Raw genomic sequence first — 16,909 nt, forward strand, 5'->3', positions numbered from 1 at the left:
CACGTGAGCCATAAAGCCTGGATGGGATTCCCCCCTACCCCCAGCGACCTCATCTGCTGGCCTCGGCTCGGGGGCGGGGACCTTAGTGCTCCCACCACGTGATCTCCAGTGGCGAGGCGTCCCGAAGCAGCCCCTGGAGCACCCGGGGGAGGCGGGGCCGCGGGGGCGGGGCGGGATGGCGCCCCGCCCACCGCGCTGCAGTCCCGGCGGGCGGCGCTGGGGGCAGCGTGGAGTCCGCTCCGCGGCCGCGCGCCCTGACCGCTGGGCTGCGCGCCGGAACGCGGAGCAGGGAAGCAGGAAGCGGCGGGCGCGGGGCGGCGGGGATGGCGGGGCCCGGCTGGGTCCCCCCGCGGCTGGACGGCTTCATCCTCACCGAGCGCCTGGGCAGCGGCACGTACGCCACAGTGTACAAGGCCTACGCCAAGGTGGGTGCGGGGCGGGGCGTCCCCCGGGGACCCCGGAGCCGGGCAGGGACGGGGCTGGGGAACCAGTGAGGGCCCGGCCCCTGTGCCCGCCAGACCCCGAGCGAGCCCGGGTGGGCGTCCGGCGAGAGAGAGGCGAGACGCGGCGTGCGAGCAGTGACGGGCCCGCGGCCGGCCGCCCTTCGGTGGAGGAGCTGGGAGCTGGCTGCCACCCTTAGGTTTTAAAAACAGACGCACGCCCACACAGCCCTGTTTTGTCTGGAGAGGCAGGTGGAGGCCTCGGTGGAGCTCGGTGTCAGTGACTGTAGAATAGGCGCAGAACAGGGGGGATCCTTGATGGGCTGGGAGGAGTCTGGGACAGGGTTCTAGAAGGCTGGACCCAGTTAGGAATCGGAGTGCGCCGCTCTAGAACACTGAATGACATGCCTTCGTGGGGGCACTCCAGAATACAATGAGATGGATTATGGAGCAGCGTCGGAGAACACCAGACTGGGTGGGGAGGCGGGGATTCCAGAATCCGGGTGCCTCCCTGGCCTGAGAAGGGGAAGCTGGGAAGCCTGGAGGCTGGTGTGACGGGGGAAGAGGGGCCAGGCATGGGCTCTGGCCCCCTCAAGGCAGAATCCTCAAATCTCCTGTCCCCACAGAAGGACACTCGTGAGGTGGTAGCCATAAAGTGCGTAGCCAAGAAGAGTCTGAACAAGGCATCTGTGGAGAACCTCCTGACAGAGATTGAGATCCTCAAGGGCATTCGACACCCCCACATCGTACAGCTGAAAGACTTCCAGGTGCGGGCCTGGGGTGGGGCCACCCCAAAGGGAGCGGAGAAGGGACATTCTCTTCAAGCTGCCTGTCTGCCTCTGTAACCACAGTGGGACAGCGACAACATCTACCTCATCATGGAGTTCTGCGCAGGGGGTGACCTGTCTCGCTTCATCCATACCCGCAGGATTCTGCCTGAGAAGGTGGCCCGTGTCTTCATGCAGCAGTTGGGTAAAAGCCTCTGACCCCCTCCTGACACCCCTTCCTGTGATCTCTGCCCCCCTCAACCCCCCACCCCAGGCTTAGAGCCCTTCTTAGCAGTTGTCTCTGTCTCAGCTTGGATTGTTAGGGCCCCGTCTTTCCCATGTGCCTATCCCTGGCTTAAGGATGTCATGAGAGACAGAGAGGAGCCCCCATTTGTGGGGAGTCCAGGTTTCCACACGTGGAACATAATATAACGGATTCGTAGAATGTTCCAGGGCCCAGGGGTAGAACTCAAGTGCTTTGCCAAGGAAAAGAACAAGACCCTAAGGACTGGGGGGCTAGGGAGGCTTCTAGGAGGCGGAGGGGACTTGTGAATGGGTCCAGGGGGGTAGGGGTCAAATTCTTAGAAGTGGCGGGAACCTGATACTTAAGTATTAAGACATTCAGTAGAGCAGCGAGCGCAGAAGTCAGGTTGGACAAGCTCAAAGGGGCAGATGTAAGGCTGGAGGGGGCGAGGGGCAGGTGAAGGATGGGCTCCTCTGACCTGTTTCTCCGTGTGTGTCTTCTTACCCGCCAGCTAGTGCCCTGCAGTTCCTGCATGAACGGAGTATCTCTCACCTGGATCTGAAGCCACAGAACATTCTGCTGAGCTCCTTGGAGAAACCCCACCTTAAACTGGCAGGTGTGAGTCTGGAACAGCAGGGATGAGGTTTGGAGGGCGGGTGTGCCGAGGCCTCCCACTGCCCAGGCTCGCTCAGCAGCCCTGGTTCTCATGGCACCCTCTGTTGAGTCATCAAGCAGTGACGGGCTGGGAGATGCAAGGCAGGCCCCACCACCAAAAGGCAGGATGGTTTTTGGGCTCCCCACACTTGACTCCAGCAGTGGACTGGATGGGGTCAGGGCTCAGTCTAGAGTCCGGGTCAGGACTCCGTGTGTGACGATGGGAAGGGCTCAGTGTGTGAGCAGGGTTGGGAATTGGTCCGTCACCAGGATTGGGGCTCAACCTGCGACTGGGTCTGTGGCAGTGTTGGAGGATGGCGGGGGCGGGGGGGAGGAGGTGGCTATGGCCAAGAATGGACTTGAGGCTGGGAGGCCAGAAAGCAAGGTAAAACCTCAGCTTCTAATCCCTGGTGGGGCCTTATCCTCGTAGCTGGTGCGATCAGGGTGGGCTTCCTGGAAAAAGATGCCTGAGGGGGCTGGCTCCCAGAGGAAGATGTAGGAGGGTGTTCTAGGCTAATTTGGAGAGAAAGGGTGTGAGCAGAGGCTGCAGAGTAGGATTGATCCTGGTGAGCCTGGTGGGTGGGGAGGAGCCCTGAACTGGAGCCCAGAGTGAAGATTTAAAGGGCAGGAGCCACAGCAGCTAGAATTGGGGCCCTGCTGCCTGGCCTCTTGCCCGCAGACTTCGGTTTCGCACAGCACATGTCTCCCTGGGACGAGAAGCATGTGCTCCGTGGCTCCCCGCTCTACATGGCCCCCGAGATGGTGTGTCAGCGGCAGTACGACGCCCGTGTGGACCTCTGGTCCGTGGGGGTCATCCTGTACGGTGAGAGCTCTGTCCCCAGCCCCAACCCAGGGACCTCCGCCCTGTGTCCTCAGGCAAGGCCTCTCTGGGCCACTCCTGAAGGGTTCTAACGAATGTGACTCTGCGGGCCCGGGGACCCTGCCCTGAGAGGTGTCAGCCCCCCTGCCCCCACCCCAAGGAGTGGGCCAGGCCAGGCTTGACCCTATCCCCTCCCAGCCTGCCCTCTGCCTCCCTTCCACAGAAGCCCTCTTCGGGCAGCCCCCCTTTGCCTCCAGGTCATTCACAGAGCTGGAGGAGAAGATCCGGAGCAACCGGGTTATCGAGGTGGGTCTTGAAGGGTGCTTGGCAACCTGTTGGGAGAGGGGGTCAGGGCCCTGAGTTCTGAGCCCTCACTGCCACCCGCACAGCCCGGGGTATGGGAACCCAGGTCGCCCATGGCAGGGAGCAAAGGGCCTGCCCCACCGATTGTGTGTGGGCCCCCTGTGGGAGCAAAGCAAGCAGGCCAGGCCCAGCCTTCCCAGGAGTGACCCAGGGAGGGGAGAAGCACCTGCACGCAGGGCTCCCAACAGCAAGGCTTCCAGTGAGGGCGCGGCTCTCCACTGGCTCCAGCGCCTTGTCCTGTCACTGTTCTTCCCGAGGCTCCAATTCTCCACCTGCACACGTGTCCCTCTGGGGCGTCCCCAGACCAGGTGGTCCTCACTGGCCTCTGGGCTGGGGGCTGAGGTGCTGGGGCCCCGTGTGATCTGTCTCCCACCCTCCCCACAGCTCCCCCTGCGGCCCCCGCTCTCCCGAGACTGCAGGGACCTGCTGCAGCGGCTCCTGGAGCGGGACCCCAGCCGTCGCATCTCCTTCCAGGACTTCTTCGCCCACCCCTGGGTGGACCTGGAGCACATGCCCAGTGGGGAGAGCCTGGCCCGAGCAGTAAGCAGGCCAGCGGGAGGGCGTGGGGAGGGGGCAGGTGGGGGGCTCATCGACCCCCTTCGGTGGTGCACCAGGGACCTGCCTTTCTGTGTTCGTGGTGAGCATGGGGTGTGGGGCTGACCCCCGGCCCGCCTGTCCCCCAGACCGCCCTGGTGGTGCAGGCTGTGAAGAAGGACCAGGACGGGGATGCCGCGGCCGCTTTATCTCTCTACTGCCAAGCGCTGGACTTCTTCGTGCCTGCCCTGCACTGTGAGTGCCCGGAGCCCCTGGGTGTGGCAGGGGTGGGGCGGCCTCAGCTGCGGTGGATGGATTCCAGAAGCCGCTCCCTACCCAGAATTTTGTGGGAGACAAAGCAGAGGGTAAATGTGGCCCTTGGTCCTTTTGAGGATTCCGGAGGATTTGGTATGGGGGCAGGGCAGACGCCTCATGTAAGCCCCCACTTTCTACAGATGAAGTGGATGCCCAGCGGAAGGAGGCAATTAAGGCAAAGGTGGGTGAGGGAGTCTCCTGAAGGAAAGGGGTGAGCGATCCTGGGGTCTCTGCAGACTGGCTCTCTTAGAACTGAGCACCAGCGCTTCTCTCCCAGAGAGGGTCCGGCCCGCCTCAGGGGCCCCCTGCCATTACAGTGTGGGGCAGTCACTGAGGACCCAGAGGGAGAACTTGGAGGTGGGTGCTGGTGAGGGAGTCGGGGTGGGACAGCCCCTTCTCAGCCCTTCACCTCCTGCAGGTGGGGCAGTACGTGTCCCGGGCCGAGGAGCTCAAAGTCATCGTCTCCTCCTCCAATCAGGCCCTGCTGAGGCAGGGGACCTCTGCCCGAGACCTGCTCAGAGGTAGGCTCGCGTCCTGGCCTCAGCCCCCAGCAGCTTCCCTCCAGCCCGAGGGGGCAGCAGCGGGGGTAGGTTCCCTGAGATGAAAAACAGGCTGCTCCTCTCACCCTGAGCCTTTGCCCTCATCCCAGAGATGGCTCGAGACAAACCTCGCCTCCTTGCTGCCCTGGAAGTGGCTTCGGCTGCCACAGCCAAGGTTTGTACCCAGTGCGAGGGGTCCATACGGGGCGGGAAGAGCCCAGGGCATGACCCTGAGTGACCCTGTGTCCCTGTGGCTGTAGGAGGAGGAAGCCGGCGGGGAGCAGGATGCCCTGGGCCTGTACCAGCACGGCCTGGGGGAGTTGCTGGTGCTGCTGGCAGGTGAGGCCCCCCCATCACCACACTCCCCAAGCCCCAGGCTGCCCAGCCCTCACCGTGCGTCCCCCCTCTCTTTGTAGCGGAGCCCCCGGGCCGGAGGCGGGAGCTGCTTCACACCGAGGTGCCCACTGCGGTTGGGAGGGTTGGGAGGCTTCCTCTTCCCCCTGCTCCCGGGTTGGGGGCCCTCCTCAGCTTCCCTCAGGGTGTTCCAGGTCTGGGAGTCAGAGCTCACAGACTGGGGAGGTCAGTGGCCCCGCGCACTCCATTGGGCTCGGGTGCTGGGGGTCAGGGCGCCGGGACAGACAGGGTCTGGGAAGCCAGCAGCGGAAAGTGGGCACGCTGCTTCGCTTGGAAAGGCCTCCTGGAGAAGGGAGCAGATAGAGAGCTCGGGGGCGGTTGTTCGGATGGGGTAGAGGGTTCTGGAGAGCGTCAGGAGGGGGGAGGAAAGCAATTTGAAGGCCCCTCCGGCCCACACCCCCATGGGCGTGTCTTCCCTCGGCAGGTTCAGAACCTTATGGCTCGAGCTGAATACCTGAAGGAGCAGGTCAAGGTGGGCACGCGGGCTGGATGTGTTCTGCCCCTCTCTGCCTGTGGCTGTCTGTCGCCTGCGCCCCCTTGCGTGTCTCCCCCTTCCGTCTTCCTCTGAAGGTCTCCCCATCGCTGTCTCTGTTCTTGGCACTCGTGCTCAGTCACTCAGCGGCTGCTCGGTGCGGGCCCCGTGCCCGCCTCTGGCTGTCTCTCACCCCTGCGCTGCCTTTACGCTCCACAGATGAGGGAGTCTCGCTGGGCCGCTGAGACCCTGGACAAAGAAGGACTGTCGGAGTCTGTTCGTAGCTGTGAGTCCTGCCCTGGGGTTGGACCCTCTACCAAGGAGGGGGAAGGGCTGGGGGCAGCGCTGGATTCTGCCTCTGTGCCAGAGACTTAAGACGGACTTTCCCCCCTTCTGCTCCACAGCGTGCACCCTGCAGTGACCCCGGAGGGATGACTGGACAGACCACAGCCACCCCTAATTGGGGACACACTCCCCTAGACTGATGTCCAGAATCCTGTGGCCCTGTGCAGTGCTACGGAGCAGGCTTCCTGGATGGGCAACTCTGAGGACCCCCCCACATCCCAGCATCCCTAGCCCCCCCTCAGGATCCTGTGCACTTCCCAGACGGTCTGATGACCCACGTTGGTGTTGGAAGCACTGGGCCTTGGCCCCTGAGGGAAAGGGAGCAGGACTCTGGGAGAAGAGTTTCCTTCGTGTGATTTGGTTATGTGGTGGTTGTTGGATCTTGAGCCTGTCAGTTTGGGGGCAGGAGGCTTCTGGGTTTGCTCTGAGAACAGGGCAGGGGGCCCTCTGCAGGGCACTTCTGCTCTTGCCCCTTCCCTGTCAGCAGGCAGCTAGGCCCTGTGCCCACCCCTGTCCTTCCTGGGAACCTTACTGCAACTCACCTCCCCCCTTGCACTGGAATGGGGCACTTCAAGACCCCTCAGGGACCACCCACCCCACGGTGTGCACTCAGCCCCACGGAGCTCACCCGTTTTCCTGGGAGCTGACCCTCACCCACCCTCTGAATATTTTAAGATAATCCTTCAGACATGACATGAAAATAATGTACTTTGCAGGGGTGGGGCAAATTTAAGAAAGCCATGCCTTGTTCCTGCTCTGGCCCAGGGGGCACAAGGGGAGTGGTCTTCAGCCTTCATCCTTCGCCCCTACTTGCCACAGAGCTGGTCCTGGCCTGGAGTGGGGAGGCACGGGGGCTGCCGGACCCATCAGGCTGAGGAGGAGCCAGCAAACCAGGAGACCTGGTTCTGGGTCTGACGTTGCTGCTCCCCCCGTGTGTGACCCTGGGCAAGTCCCTTCCCCTTTCTGGGCCTGATCTCCCCAGCTCTCCAATGGGGCTGTTAATACCTCCTCAGCTCCCCACATGGGCTTTTAAGAGGACAAAGTGACTTTAATCTGGAGAAGAATGTACACACAGTGGAGTTATTTGGGGGTTCTTTTTAAAAAGTCCACAAGGGTGCTGGTGATCTCTAACCTTTGTGCCCTTTAGTGCCTCCTTGGGACAAGAGGTGTCTTCCTTGCAGGAGGCTAGGTGTAAAGAATGTAATTCATTGTTTATTAAATTATTTTCTGAACTCGTGCTTCTCTTCTTGCCCTGGGAAAAATAGAGAGGGTATCCCCTGTTCACAGGCTGGGGCTGGAGGGGCCCCAGGAAAAGCTGGGAAACCTGAGGGAGAGCGGGATCCCCAGACAGGATGGCCTCTTCCCCTGGACTGGTGAGTGAGCAGAGAGCTGGACCCGGGGAAAGGGTATCCTCTCCCGTCTCAAGTGCTCAAACCCAGCTCGCCAGGACCCCAATCTGAAAGTTTCCAGCAGCCTGCTCTCCCCTTACCAGGTCTCGGTCTGAACAGCATGCAGGAGCATCTCTGGGGACTTAAGGGAGGAGGAGTGCATCCCGTGGGGGGCCCTCCAGTGGGGCCAGGAAAGGGCTTCCATACTGGGAGGGACCTAATTTCCCCCGAAGCCCTTGGCCTGGCCTTTGGGGGGCAGTGTCGAGCAGTGGTCCGGGGGGCAGAAGGCATGGCCAAGATCCTGGCTCTGCCCTTTGGCCCTGAAGCTTGGGACCCATTGATTAGCCAGTTTCTTGGTAAAATGAGGATGAAGGTAAGCGCCCAGTGGTGGTTCGTAAGGATTAAAGGAGTTACTGTATAGGGGCCTGACACAGTACAAGTTCAACACAATGTTATTTTCAGATTTAGGGAAAGGAATGTACTTCAGATTATCTCTGGGAGTGGGCTGCCCAAGAAAGCCTCAATGAGAAAAATGAGGGAAAGGAAGGAAAGTGACTGGACCCAGTGAGCGGGTGGGTGAAGACTGGATGGGAGGGAGAGTGGGAATGAGGAAGGACGGGGTTGAAAGACCAATTGAACAGAAGGATGATGGGCTCAAGGGTTGGCCTGCGGACCCCACAGTGTGTATGTGATCTCTGCATTGGCTGTGCCCGAACAAGGGCCTGAAACTCCTACAGATGGGTGTGGGGAGGAGGGCCCCACTTCAGGGACGGGAAAGGCCCAGCTGGTCCTGTCTAAGCCACCTGCCAAGGAAGGAGACAGCCCAGCCCGAGGAGGTGCGGCTTGCTCTCTAGGGTTCTCTTCGAATGGCAGAGACCTATGGGAAATATGCTAATCTGCTTTAAAAATATATATATTTTTCCTCCTAGGAGCAAGAGTTTCCGTCTCTCACATTTAACACTTTGAAAGTGCGCAAAGCAGGGCAGACACGCCCCAGCATCTGCGTGCCTCATCCGCCCTGTCCTCCCACTTCCACTCAGTCCCTCAAGCCCAGAGCCAGCGCCAGGCCAAGCTGGGGGAGCACCTGAGCCTCGGTCCCTTTGTCTCCCAAGGGGCCAGCCCCGGGAGCAGCAGATGGGCTGCTGGAGCCGACTGAGGTGTCCCTGTGCCCAGCCTGCCCTTTCTTTTGCTAAGTAGGAAGAAGTGGAAGGACAGAGAACCTTGGTTCCTGCAGGAGTCATCTAGAAGAGCTCTTGTCCCCAGAAGCCAGCTGCCGTCCCAGCCCCCATAGGGGAGATGGCCCAGCCCTGAGGCTGGAACATGACGGGAAGGGGCACATCACTTTCTCCAGAGTAACTCATCCCCATATGTGAAATCCCATAGACACACTAACACACAGACACAGGCCCCGGGCAGTAGACATACAGAAACACCAAAGCCACGTTCAGGTTCACAGACCCACGCAGACCCCACATGGACTCACACTCGTGATCACACACACACGCGTGCACACGCAGGCACGGTTCCTGCTGAATAAGGCTGAGGCAGCTTCAGCGCCACTGCTCCCCCGGATCAGCCCACCCTGGCTCCCCTGCTCTCCCTGAGCCTTGCCCCGCAGGGTTCTGGGAACAGGTGTGCCTGGCAGGCCCAGGGTTAGAGGCAGGGCAGCAGGCTCTGGGCCCCCCCGCACTCCCCTCGCACAGCTCCCCGCCCCCAACCCAGCCTCAGGCATCACCCGGGTCAATAGGCACGGCCAGCATCTCAGGCTCAGCCAGCGAACATTCCCCCAGATGTCCCCAGCGCCTGCCGGGGGGCCTCCATGTCTGAGGAGGTACCATCTGGCCAACGGGGAAAGGGGAGGTCCTCTGAACTCCAAACCCCATCCCCCTCCCAACTCCTCCCTGGGGACCAGCTGGTCTCTGGAAAGTCACTGCTTCTGTCTCTGTACCCCTCTCCCTCTGAGAACCAGGCCTGAGCTGTCCGGGTAGGTAGAAGGCAGAGAAGGAGACTGGAGTAGGTCAGGGGTCACCAAACTTCCTGAAATCGCCCATATTACGGGGCTAGAGAATGGGGGTGGGGTGAGGGGAGCAGGCCGGCCATCTTTGCCATCCCTCTCCTCCTGAAAGCGTGGAGGGGGTTGGGACGCAGGGGCTGTCTCGTCCCCTTTCAACATCTCCTGTATCCTCAGACTGCCTGCAAGCATGAGAAGGAAGGAGGAGGGAAGAAAAACAGGAGAAAGAAAAAGGCCCAGGGAGGTAAATGGCGTACTCTAAACTACGCTGTCCTAATGGCAGGGTTTTAATTGCTGTGAAAAGGGAAGTTTGGGGGCAAGTGGCTTTGTCTGTGGCCCTCCCATCACACCAGGGGGGTGACCAGTCACGGACCAAGTGACTGTTGAATAAGTGGAAGCAGAAACCGGCCGGGAAGAGAGTAGTGGGCCAGTGGTCCCGTAGACAGGCCCTGAGGGCTTGGGAGTGGGGGCAGGTACAGAGGCAGCCCCCCACCTGGGGGTGTGAGTATGGGACAGATAGGAGCCAGGAACGGAGTAGAAGAGGGTGGGAGGCACAAATGAGAAGGACATGGACTGGCAGAGACGCCATGAGAGCAGGGGAGGGAAGAGGGGAGGCAGGGAGAGGCCAGCAGAGCCTGGAGACCCCTCAGCCTCTCCTCCTTGCCCACCTCTGCCTGGGCCCCAGAGCTGGCTCCTTTTGCGCCAGAGCCTCCTCCCCCCATTCCAGGGCCACGCAGACAGGTCAGGGCTTTTTGGGGTCCCCAGGCATGAGGAGGAAACGAGTGTGGGGGCTCAGCCCCCCCAACTCCCTGACTCCAGGCCCCAACCAGCTCATTTTGTGAGGGTTCAGTGAGTGCTAACCCCCAGCCTCCCCCACGGCCTGCCTCTCTGCCTCTTTCACTCTGGGTCCTGCAAACCACTGAGGGAAAAGGGGTCTGTCCAATCCCATTAGGCAGAAGGTCCCTGGAGGGTGGCGTGCTGACGTGGGCCTTGCTGCTGATGCAGCTGAGGAGGCCCATGCACCTCCCCCCACACACACCCGGCCTGGGGCTTCAGCTTGGGTCTCCTCCAGCTCCAGGAAGGTCAGGAGGGGGTTTTGTCCAGAGACTGCCCAGGGGGCAGCCTAGGAGCAGCTCAGAGGCCCAGGCCCCTTCCCAGGAGATGCTCGGGAGAGAAGGCTCGGCGTGACAGCCCAAGCCGCCCCGTCCTGGGCCTGTGTCCCTCCCTGTCCTCACCCTCCTCATTCCTCATTCTCTTTTTCTCCTCTCTCTTCCACCTGTTTCTCCCTATGTTACCTATGGAAGAGGTTTTATGTTTCTTTTTCAAGATTTTATTTATTTATTTGACAGAGAGACAGCGAGAGAGGGAACACAAGCAGGGGGAGTGGGAGAGGGAGAAGCAGGCTTCCTGCCAAGCAGGGAGCCCGATGCGGGGCTCGATCCCAGGACCCTGGGATCATGACCTGAGCTGAAGGCAGCCGCTTAACGACTGAGCCACCCAGGCACCCGAGGTTTTATGTTTCTTGTTCTTATTTTACAAGGGAGGCCTAATGGAGACTTTGCCCTTGAAACCAAACCCTCATATGGCTGTGCTGCCCGTTAACCTCGGCTGGCTCCCAAGGCTGGCGCCAAGCAGGGACACCTGGGGTGAGCCTATAGCACCTTGTCGCTGCTCAGGGCCCTGGGGTGGCCTGCTTGGGGTTGGTGTCCTGGACCCCCCACAGGTAAGTAGGATGAGATTCGGGCTCTTCGTTTTTTTGTTTTTTTTTTTTAAGGATTCAGTTGTCATTTATTGGTCTAGTGTCAAGGGCTTTACAAACAGTCATCCTTGGAAACATTGTTATTTAGAGAAGGGGTAGTTCATTTCACAGCAGGGAAAACAGGCTCTGAGAGGGAAAGGAACCGGCTCAAAGTCACACAGCAGTGACGGGACTGGAAGGCAGTGGCCCTGCCTTCTCTTTGTTATACCTGCCGTCTCCAAGGTGAGAAGGGCGGGTAGGCGTAGGTGCTGGAGACAGCTGTGATTGAGCCGTAGCCCCTCCTGGGGTCCCAAGTAATGGCCCGGAGGCCCGGCCATGTCCATGTGCACCCCCATCCCGCTGGCTGCCACACCCTCCTCAAAGCCCAGACCTGTTTCATCCAGCCCCAGGCTGGACCTGGCGCCCTAGGTCAGTGCGGGAACCCTGCCCTTGCCCAGGGCCCCGAGAGGGTAGGACTTGAACATCTAATAGATGCTATGAAGCTACGGGTGAAGAGGGTTGTGGGGCTGCGAACCCCAGGATTCCTGGAAGTCTGTAAGAAGTGGGAGGATAGGTACATCATTTCAAATTTTTATTTTTCACAGAGCTGACAGGAGATCCAGCTATGGAATCCAGAGAGAGTTCTACGGGAACAGAACAGAAATTGCCTGGGCCTGGGTCCAGAGAAGGCCTGGAGCCGCCTGGGCTACCGTTCAGTGCCAGCTTCATCCTTGGCACTTGGCCCCTCACACAGCATCACTCGGCTCCCGGGAGCCAAAGCCCATGGTACAACGGCAGCCGCTCGAGGCTCTGGCTGCAGCTGTTGTCCAGCCCGAGGAGGAGTGCGGGGTGGGCTCCGAGGGCCAGGGAGGCCAAGCCAGAAAGAGCCTTAGAAATTACCCAGTCCACCCCCATTTTAGAGATGATGCAGTGAGGCCCAGAAAGAGCAGTGGCTTTCAAGGAGAATGAACATGGAGGCTCAAAGTTGGGCTTCTGATCTACTGAGTGTGTCTGCCCAAAGACCCCTCTAAGCATGTCTGAGTGTTGGTGTCTACAGGGGCTGGCTTGTGCGTGTGTGCGTGTGCGTGTGTGTGTGTGTGTGCGTGTGTGTTTGCCAGGATGTGTCTGTGGTGCATGCTTCCGCACACGCCATGGTTTCCATGTCTCTCTATGTGTCTCTCTATGGGTGCTCCTGCGTGCAGGAACTTGGGGCCATGGCCGGAGAGAGATGGGCCTGTTCCTACAATCTTAGGAGGCTTCTCCAGGCTGAGCAGAGAGGGTGGGTCCTGAGGGAAAGGGTGAGGAATGGGGACTCTGGTCCCAGTGGAGAGGGAGAGACCAGAAGGCAGGTTTGGGCCATGGATGAGAAGGGTCCTGAGCTAACATGGGACAGGGGGAAACAAAACTAAGATGGGGTGTGGGTCCCTGGACATTGAGACATGCTCTTAGCCCTCATGTGGGCCCAGCCCCCTGGTCACCCCAGTGGGCAACCCCAGGGGAAGTAGTCACATGATGTGGCACTTCTCAGCTGATTGCTTGAGGTCCCCCAATGTGGCCTGGGCCTTGTCCTTGAGTGAGCCGAGGTCCAAGCCAGGGAGACTGGCCAGCTGCCCAAGGACGGAGGCCCTCTCCTCCTCCTCTGTGTCCTCCTCAATCATCTTGGCCAGCTCCCGGGGCAGCTCCACGTCTCCACCTGCCATCTGAATCTGGCTCTCATCTGTCTCGTTCTGAAGGGAAGAGGGGAGGAGGTGGAGTGGGGCTGGAGGCCCAGGAAGACCCAGAGTTGAAGGGACAGGGAGGAGGCCTGGCCTGGGCTCCCAACCCTTAGATTCTTGAGCCGTATGTTCCAGTGAGTTCAGCCCCCACCCCCACATCCAGGATCAAGCTTTTGACACTTGGACATGGAGACCTTGCACTTTTATACCACCTAACTTCACTCTGAGATACTGAAGACACTAGCATAGTGAATAAAGCAAAATGAAAATGCTTAGGAGTCAAACTGTTCCAGTCAGCTAAGTCATAGGCTGGCTATTATTACCTATGCTGGAGGACGTAGGGATCACAGTGACGGATACCATTTATCAAGTGCCTACTCTATGGCTGACATTCAAAATACCCCTGTGAGGTAGGTATTCTTATTTCTATTTTACAAATAAGGAAATTGAGGCTCAGTTTAAGTAAGTAAATTATTCAATTTAAGTAAATAACTTGTGGACGTCGCACAGCTAGGAAGCAGGGGCACTTGTTTTAAACCTACATCATGGGGACACCTGGGTGGTTCAGTTGGTTAAGCGGCTGACTTCGGCTCAGGTCATGGTCCTGGGGTCCTGGGATCGAGTCCTGTGTCAGGCTCCCTGCTCAGCGGGGAGTCTGCTTCTCTCTCTCCCTCCGCCCCTCCCCCCACTTGTGCTCTCTCTCTCTCTCTCTCTCTCTCTCAAATAAATAAATAAAATATTAAAAAAAATAAACCTACATCATGGATTCCAACATCTGTGATCTCTTTGCACAACACCTGCTGGTTGTCGTTGCATTTCTCTACCCCTTTGGAGACCCTGGCGCTTCCCACTTTATGTCCTACTCAGTTACAGCCAAGTCTTCCCTCTTTTATTAGACTCAGAGTTCCCTGATGACAGGAGTTGTGCTTCGTCAAGCATTTGAGCAATGACTCCATTCCTAGCTGGGTTTAACTCAGTAGCTTTCCCGGCTTTCTGGACTGGTTTTCCCGCTGAGAGACTGGTGCCCTGTGGAGAGTCAGAGGCAGCCAAGGGATCAGTAAACATTTGTTGAATGAATGAATGTGATGTTCGCATGTCTGATCTTCCAATTCAAGTGGAAGATTCTGGGCACTGGGAGTACCTTGTGCCTCAGTTTCCTCGTTAGGCAACACTTACATGCCCATCTAGTGCTGCAGTGCCTATGGGAGACATCCTCCTGGCTGTTGACCAACCAACGGGCATTTTGCTCTCTGCAGGCGGACTCCATACCCTGGAAGGCAGCCAGGGGTCCTACAGCAAGCTGAGGTTCCACATTCACAGGCTTGAGCTCTGACCCCGCTCCAACACTAGCTGGCTGTGTGGCCTTGTCAAGTTCCTTAATCTCTCTGAGCCTCAGTTTCCTTATCTGTAGTGTGGGTGAGAGCTACCTGGAAGAATTATTGAGGGGCTACATGAGGGCATGAAGGCTAAGTGCCTGGCACACCGTTGGTGCTGCCTTCTCTACCCGACCCCGCCCTCCCCGGGTGTGCAGGAGCTCCGAGTGTACTCACTCTTGTGGTAAAATCTACTGCCTTCCACTTCTTCATCTGCCTGGGCCTGATTGGGGTTTGGGGGAGGGGGACGTGGGGGGAGAGAAGGGGTCTGAACTGGCTCCAGAAACACAAACCTATTAGTCTTGGGAAGGCTGGGCTTACCTTCAGCACCAAGCCCTGGCCTCTGAGTCAGAGAACGAAGGATCCAACCAAGAACTCCGTGAGTTTTAGGAGCTGAGAGTTGCAGAGCCCAGAGTCCGGGGAAAGAGTGGGGAGCTCCAAGCTCAGAGTCCCGATGTGCCTACCAGCTCAGGCTCCTAAGCTTACCTTGGGCAGCCGATATTTATCTCGGAAGTGGCTCCGCAGCGTGGCCCGCTCCGCCTTCCTCTGCGTGAACTGCGCGTCCCGCTCCATCCTGCGGGAGCACCGAGGCGGAGTCATCTCAAGGGCTGAGAGAAAGGGCGGGGTCTGCGAGGAAAGGGGGAGGGGTCTCCGCGTCCCGGGGCGCGAACAGTTTCGCTCCTGCCAGGGTCGCCTGTGTGTCGCGAGGGTGCTTCGACCTGGCGGCCTCGGTTAGTCTGTGCTGCCTTCCCCCCGTCATCGCGGCCCTTTGTTGTCCCTGCACCTGCCACTGGACTATCGGGGCGGGAGCGTCAGCCTGTCTGGCTCGCTCTGCAGACCCTAATATGTGTCCCTCGCAGCTTCTTAACTCCGTCTGTCTTTTCCCTTCCTGACAGATTGTGTCGTGTGGGGGAAAGTATTCGGGACAGACTTGGGTTTGCGTCCTGGCTGCACCGCTACTTTGGGTATGTCACTTATTTCCCTCTTTTGCAACTCACAAAACTATTATCAGGATTAAGCGAAATAATAGCTAATATTTAATGATACACCATGTGCCCGGCACTGTGCTAGGCAGTTTACATGCGTTAAATAATTTAATCCTTCTAAATATATAAGGCATGTTTTATGGTTACCATCCCCATTTTACAGAAGAGGAAACTGAGGCACAGAAAGGTTTAAGTAACCAGTTTAAAGTCACCCCGCTAAAAAGAAGAAAAACCTGGATCTGAACCTGACTAAGCAGCCTAGCTCTGGAGTCCAGCCCCAGCTGCCTTTCTGTGCCAGCACTGCCTGCACACAAGTAGACATTGAGGCTCAATATCTATGAGTGCCCCTTCTCAAGATCTGTCTCTGTGACTCTGAGACCCCTCAGCTGCATCGCTTTTCTCAGAACCTCAGGCTCAAAGGAGCTCCAGTTGGAAGATGCAGACGGCTAGGACCAGATCGGATTAAGGGATTACTTGTTTCGTCAGAAATGCACGTGCCCCCACCCCATCCCAGGTCCCTCCTGTCCCTGCCCCCACTCCCTCTGGGCCCAGAGTGCGAAGCTGGGACGGGGTCCTGGGTTTGAGATGGGGTGGATCTGGGGTCAGCCTAGAAAGCAGATCCCAGCTTCTTACCATGTCTAAAAAAGTAAGGTAAGGAGACTCGGGGTCTGAAACCGCCCTAGTCGTGGGCCAGGTGGCTGGAGGGGGTGGGGGAAGGTCGTTGGAGGCAGGGAAGGATCCCACTCACTTCTCTTCCACCAGTTGCTTCTGATACTCCTCATACTCTTCTCGGCTCATGCCCTGCGTTTCGGCCGCCGATTTGTCCCCGTCCCCCTTGTCATCGCCGCCCCCCAGGCTCCCGGTGAGGTTCTTCAGCTGGCCGCCCACCATAGTCTTCACCATGAACGCCATGGTCTTCGCTGGCCCTGGCACTGGGCTCCGGGAGCCAGGCACGTCCGCACCTACTTCAGCACTAGGTCTCGCGGACAGCTCCTGCCGCGGGCCGGCGCCCCACGCTCTGAGCCTCCCGCCGCCCGCCCCTGCCCAGGCCCGCCCCCACCTCCCCAAACCCCTCCTCACGGGGGGCGGGGGGCATGCACGGGGCTGAGGAGGCTGGACCACGTGCCCGCTCCGCACTCCCGCCTCCCCCACGTGCCTCCTTCCACGCCAAGCTCCGCCTGGGCATTGCTGACAACGGATTAGGGCCTGCGGGGGTGGGGTCGCTCCCCAGGGAAAGGGGCTGCACTGATGCGCCTGGAACCCTGCTCCCTACTCTTCCTCCACCCCCTCCTCTCCCAGGTCGCTGAGAGCCAGGATTTCAGCTGGCGGTTTCAAGTGGCAGCAAGGGGCAAAGATCCAGCCCTGGGCCCTACCCCATCCTCCCCATCCCGCTGCCCCAGCAGCTGCTCAAAGATCTGGACGCTGGGAAAGGGAGGGAGACCAGAAAGCAGGAATCCCAATTATGTCTCCATGGGTTGCCTCAGAGTTCTCCGTCACTTACCAGCCCCACTGAACCCTAAAGTTGCAAGAAGTGGAGAAGGAGAGGGTTGTTCATGGTGATGTTGGCTGGACTGAGCCAAGAAGGACCCCTGGAGATACCACTCTTTGTTCTGGGTGAATTTGGGGATAGAGTTATACACAGTTGGGACTTCCTCTCCCTCCATCGTCTAAGGGCTCAAGGCTGTGGGGTATCTGGTTTTTTGGCAATCAAGCCAGTCCTTGACCTCCTTGCCTGCTTGGAGCCCACTGCCAGCTACCTGTCCAGAAAAGGTGAAAGCCTTCAGAAAGATT

General features: G+C 59.1%; 2 protein-coding genes across 3 annotated transcripts; one reads left to right on the top strand and one right to left on the bottom strand.

Moving 5' to 3' along the window:
• Positions 1-265: 265 nt before the first annotated feature.
• On the top strand, positions 266-7,139 carry ULK3 (unc-51 like kinase 3). 2 transcript variants are annotated; one of them, XM_036104847.2, is made up of 16 exons: positions 266-425; positions 1,067-1,207; positions 1,292-1,412; positions 1,963-2,067; positions 2,785-2,928; positions 3,149-3,231; positions 3,673-3,828; positions 3,972-4,077; positions 4,278-4,318; positions 4,556-4,658; positions 4,787-4,851; positions 4,937-5,015; positions 5,093-5,133; positions 5,515-5,562; positions 5,782-5,848; positions 5,967-7,139. In XM_036104847.2, exons 1-16 carry the CDS (start codon positions 324-326, stop codon positions 5,981-5,983), a joined length of 1,419 nt encoding a protein of 472 aa, XP_035960740.1. In that variant the 5' UTR covers positions 266-323; the 3' UTR covers positions 5,984-7,139. The 2 variants fall into 2 exon arrangements, with proteins under 2 accessions (XP_035960740.1, XP_035960742.1); XM_036104849.2 differs by lacking the exon at positions 266-425 and having other exon boundaries at positions 1,068-1,207; positions 1,369-1,412.
• A 4,484-nt stretch (positions 7,140-11,623) lies between these two features.
• Positions 11,624-16,891, bottom strand: CPLX3 (complexin 3). Its single transcript, XM_036104860.2, has 3 exons — positions 15,867-16,891; positions 14,619-14,706; positions 11,624-12,771 (listed from the first exon to the last, which is right to left on the bottom strand). Exons 1-3 carry the CDS (start codon positions 16,028-16,030, stop codon positions 12,550-12,552), a joined length of 474 nt encoding a protein of 157 aa, XP_035960753.1. The 5' UTR covers positions 16,031-16,891; the 3' UTR covers positions 11,624-12,549.
• Between the last annotated feature and the right edge of the window lie 18 nt (positions 16,892-16,909).

This window comes from Halichoerus grypus, chromosome 8, assembly GCF_964656455.1.
Source record: "Halichoerus grypus chromosome 8, mHalGry1.hap1.1, whole genome shotgun sequence".
Lineage (NCBI taxonomy): Eukaryota > Metazoa > Chordata > Mammalia > Carnivora > Phocidae > Halichoerus > Halichoerus grypus.

Coding starts and splice junctions, on each gene's coding strand:
- ULK3 (XM_036104847.2), top strand. CDS start 324: ATGGCGGGGCCCGGCTGGGTCCCCCCGCGGCTGGACGGCTTCATCCTC. Junction 1,413..1,962: donor TGTCTTCATGCAGCAGTTGG/GTAAAAGCCTCT, acceptor CTTACCCGCCAG/CTAGTGCCCTGCAGTTCCTG. Junction 5,016..5,092: donor GTTGCTGGTGCTGCTGGCAG/GTGAGGCCCCCC, acceptor CTCTCTTTGTAG/CGGAGCCCCCGGGCCGGAGG.
- CPLX3 (XM_036104860.2), bottom strand. CDS start 16,030: ATGGCGTTCATGGTGAAGACTATGGTGGGCGGCCAGCTGAAGAACCTC. Junction 14,707..15,866: donor AAGCAACTGGTGGAAGAGAA/GTGAGTGGGATC, acceptor GTGCTCCCGCAG/GATGGAGCGGGACGCGCAGT. Junction 12,772..14,618: donor ATAAATATCGGCTGCCCAAG/GTAAGCTTAGGA, acceptor TCTTCCCTTCAG/AACGAGACAGATGAGAGCCA.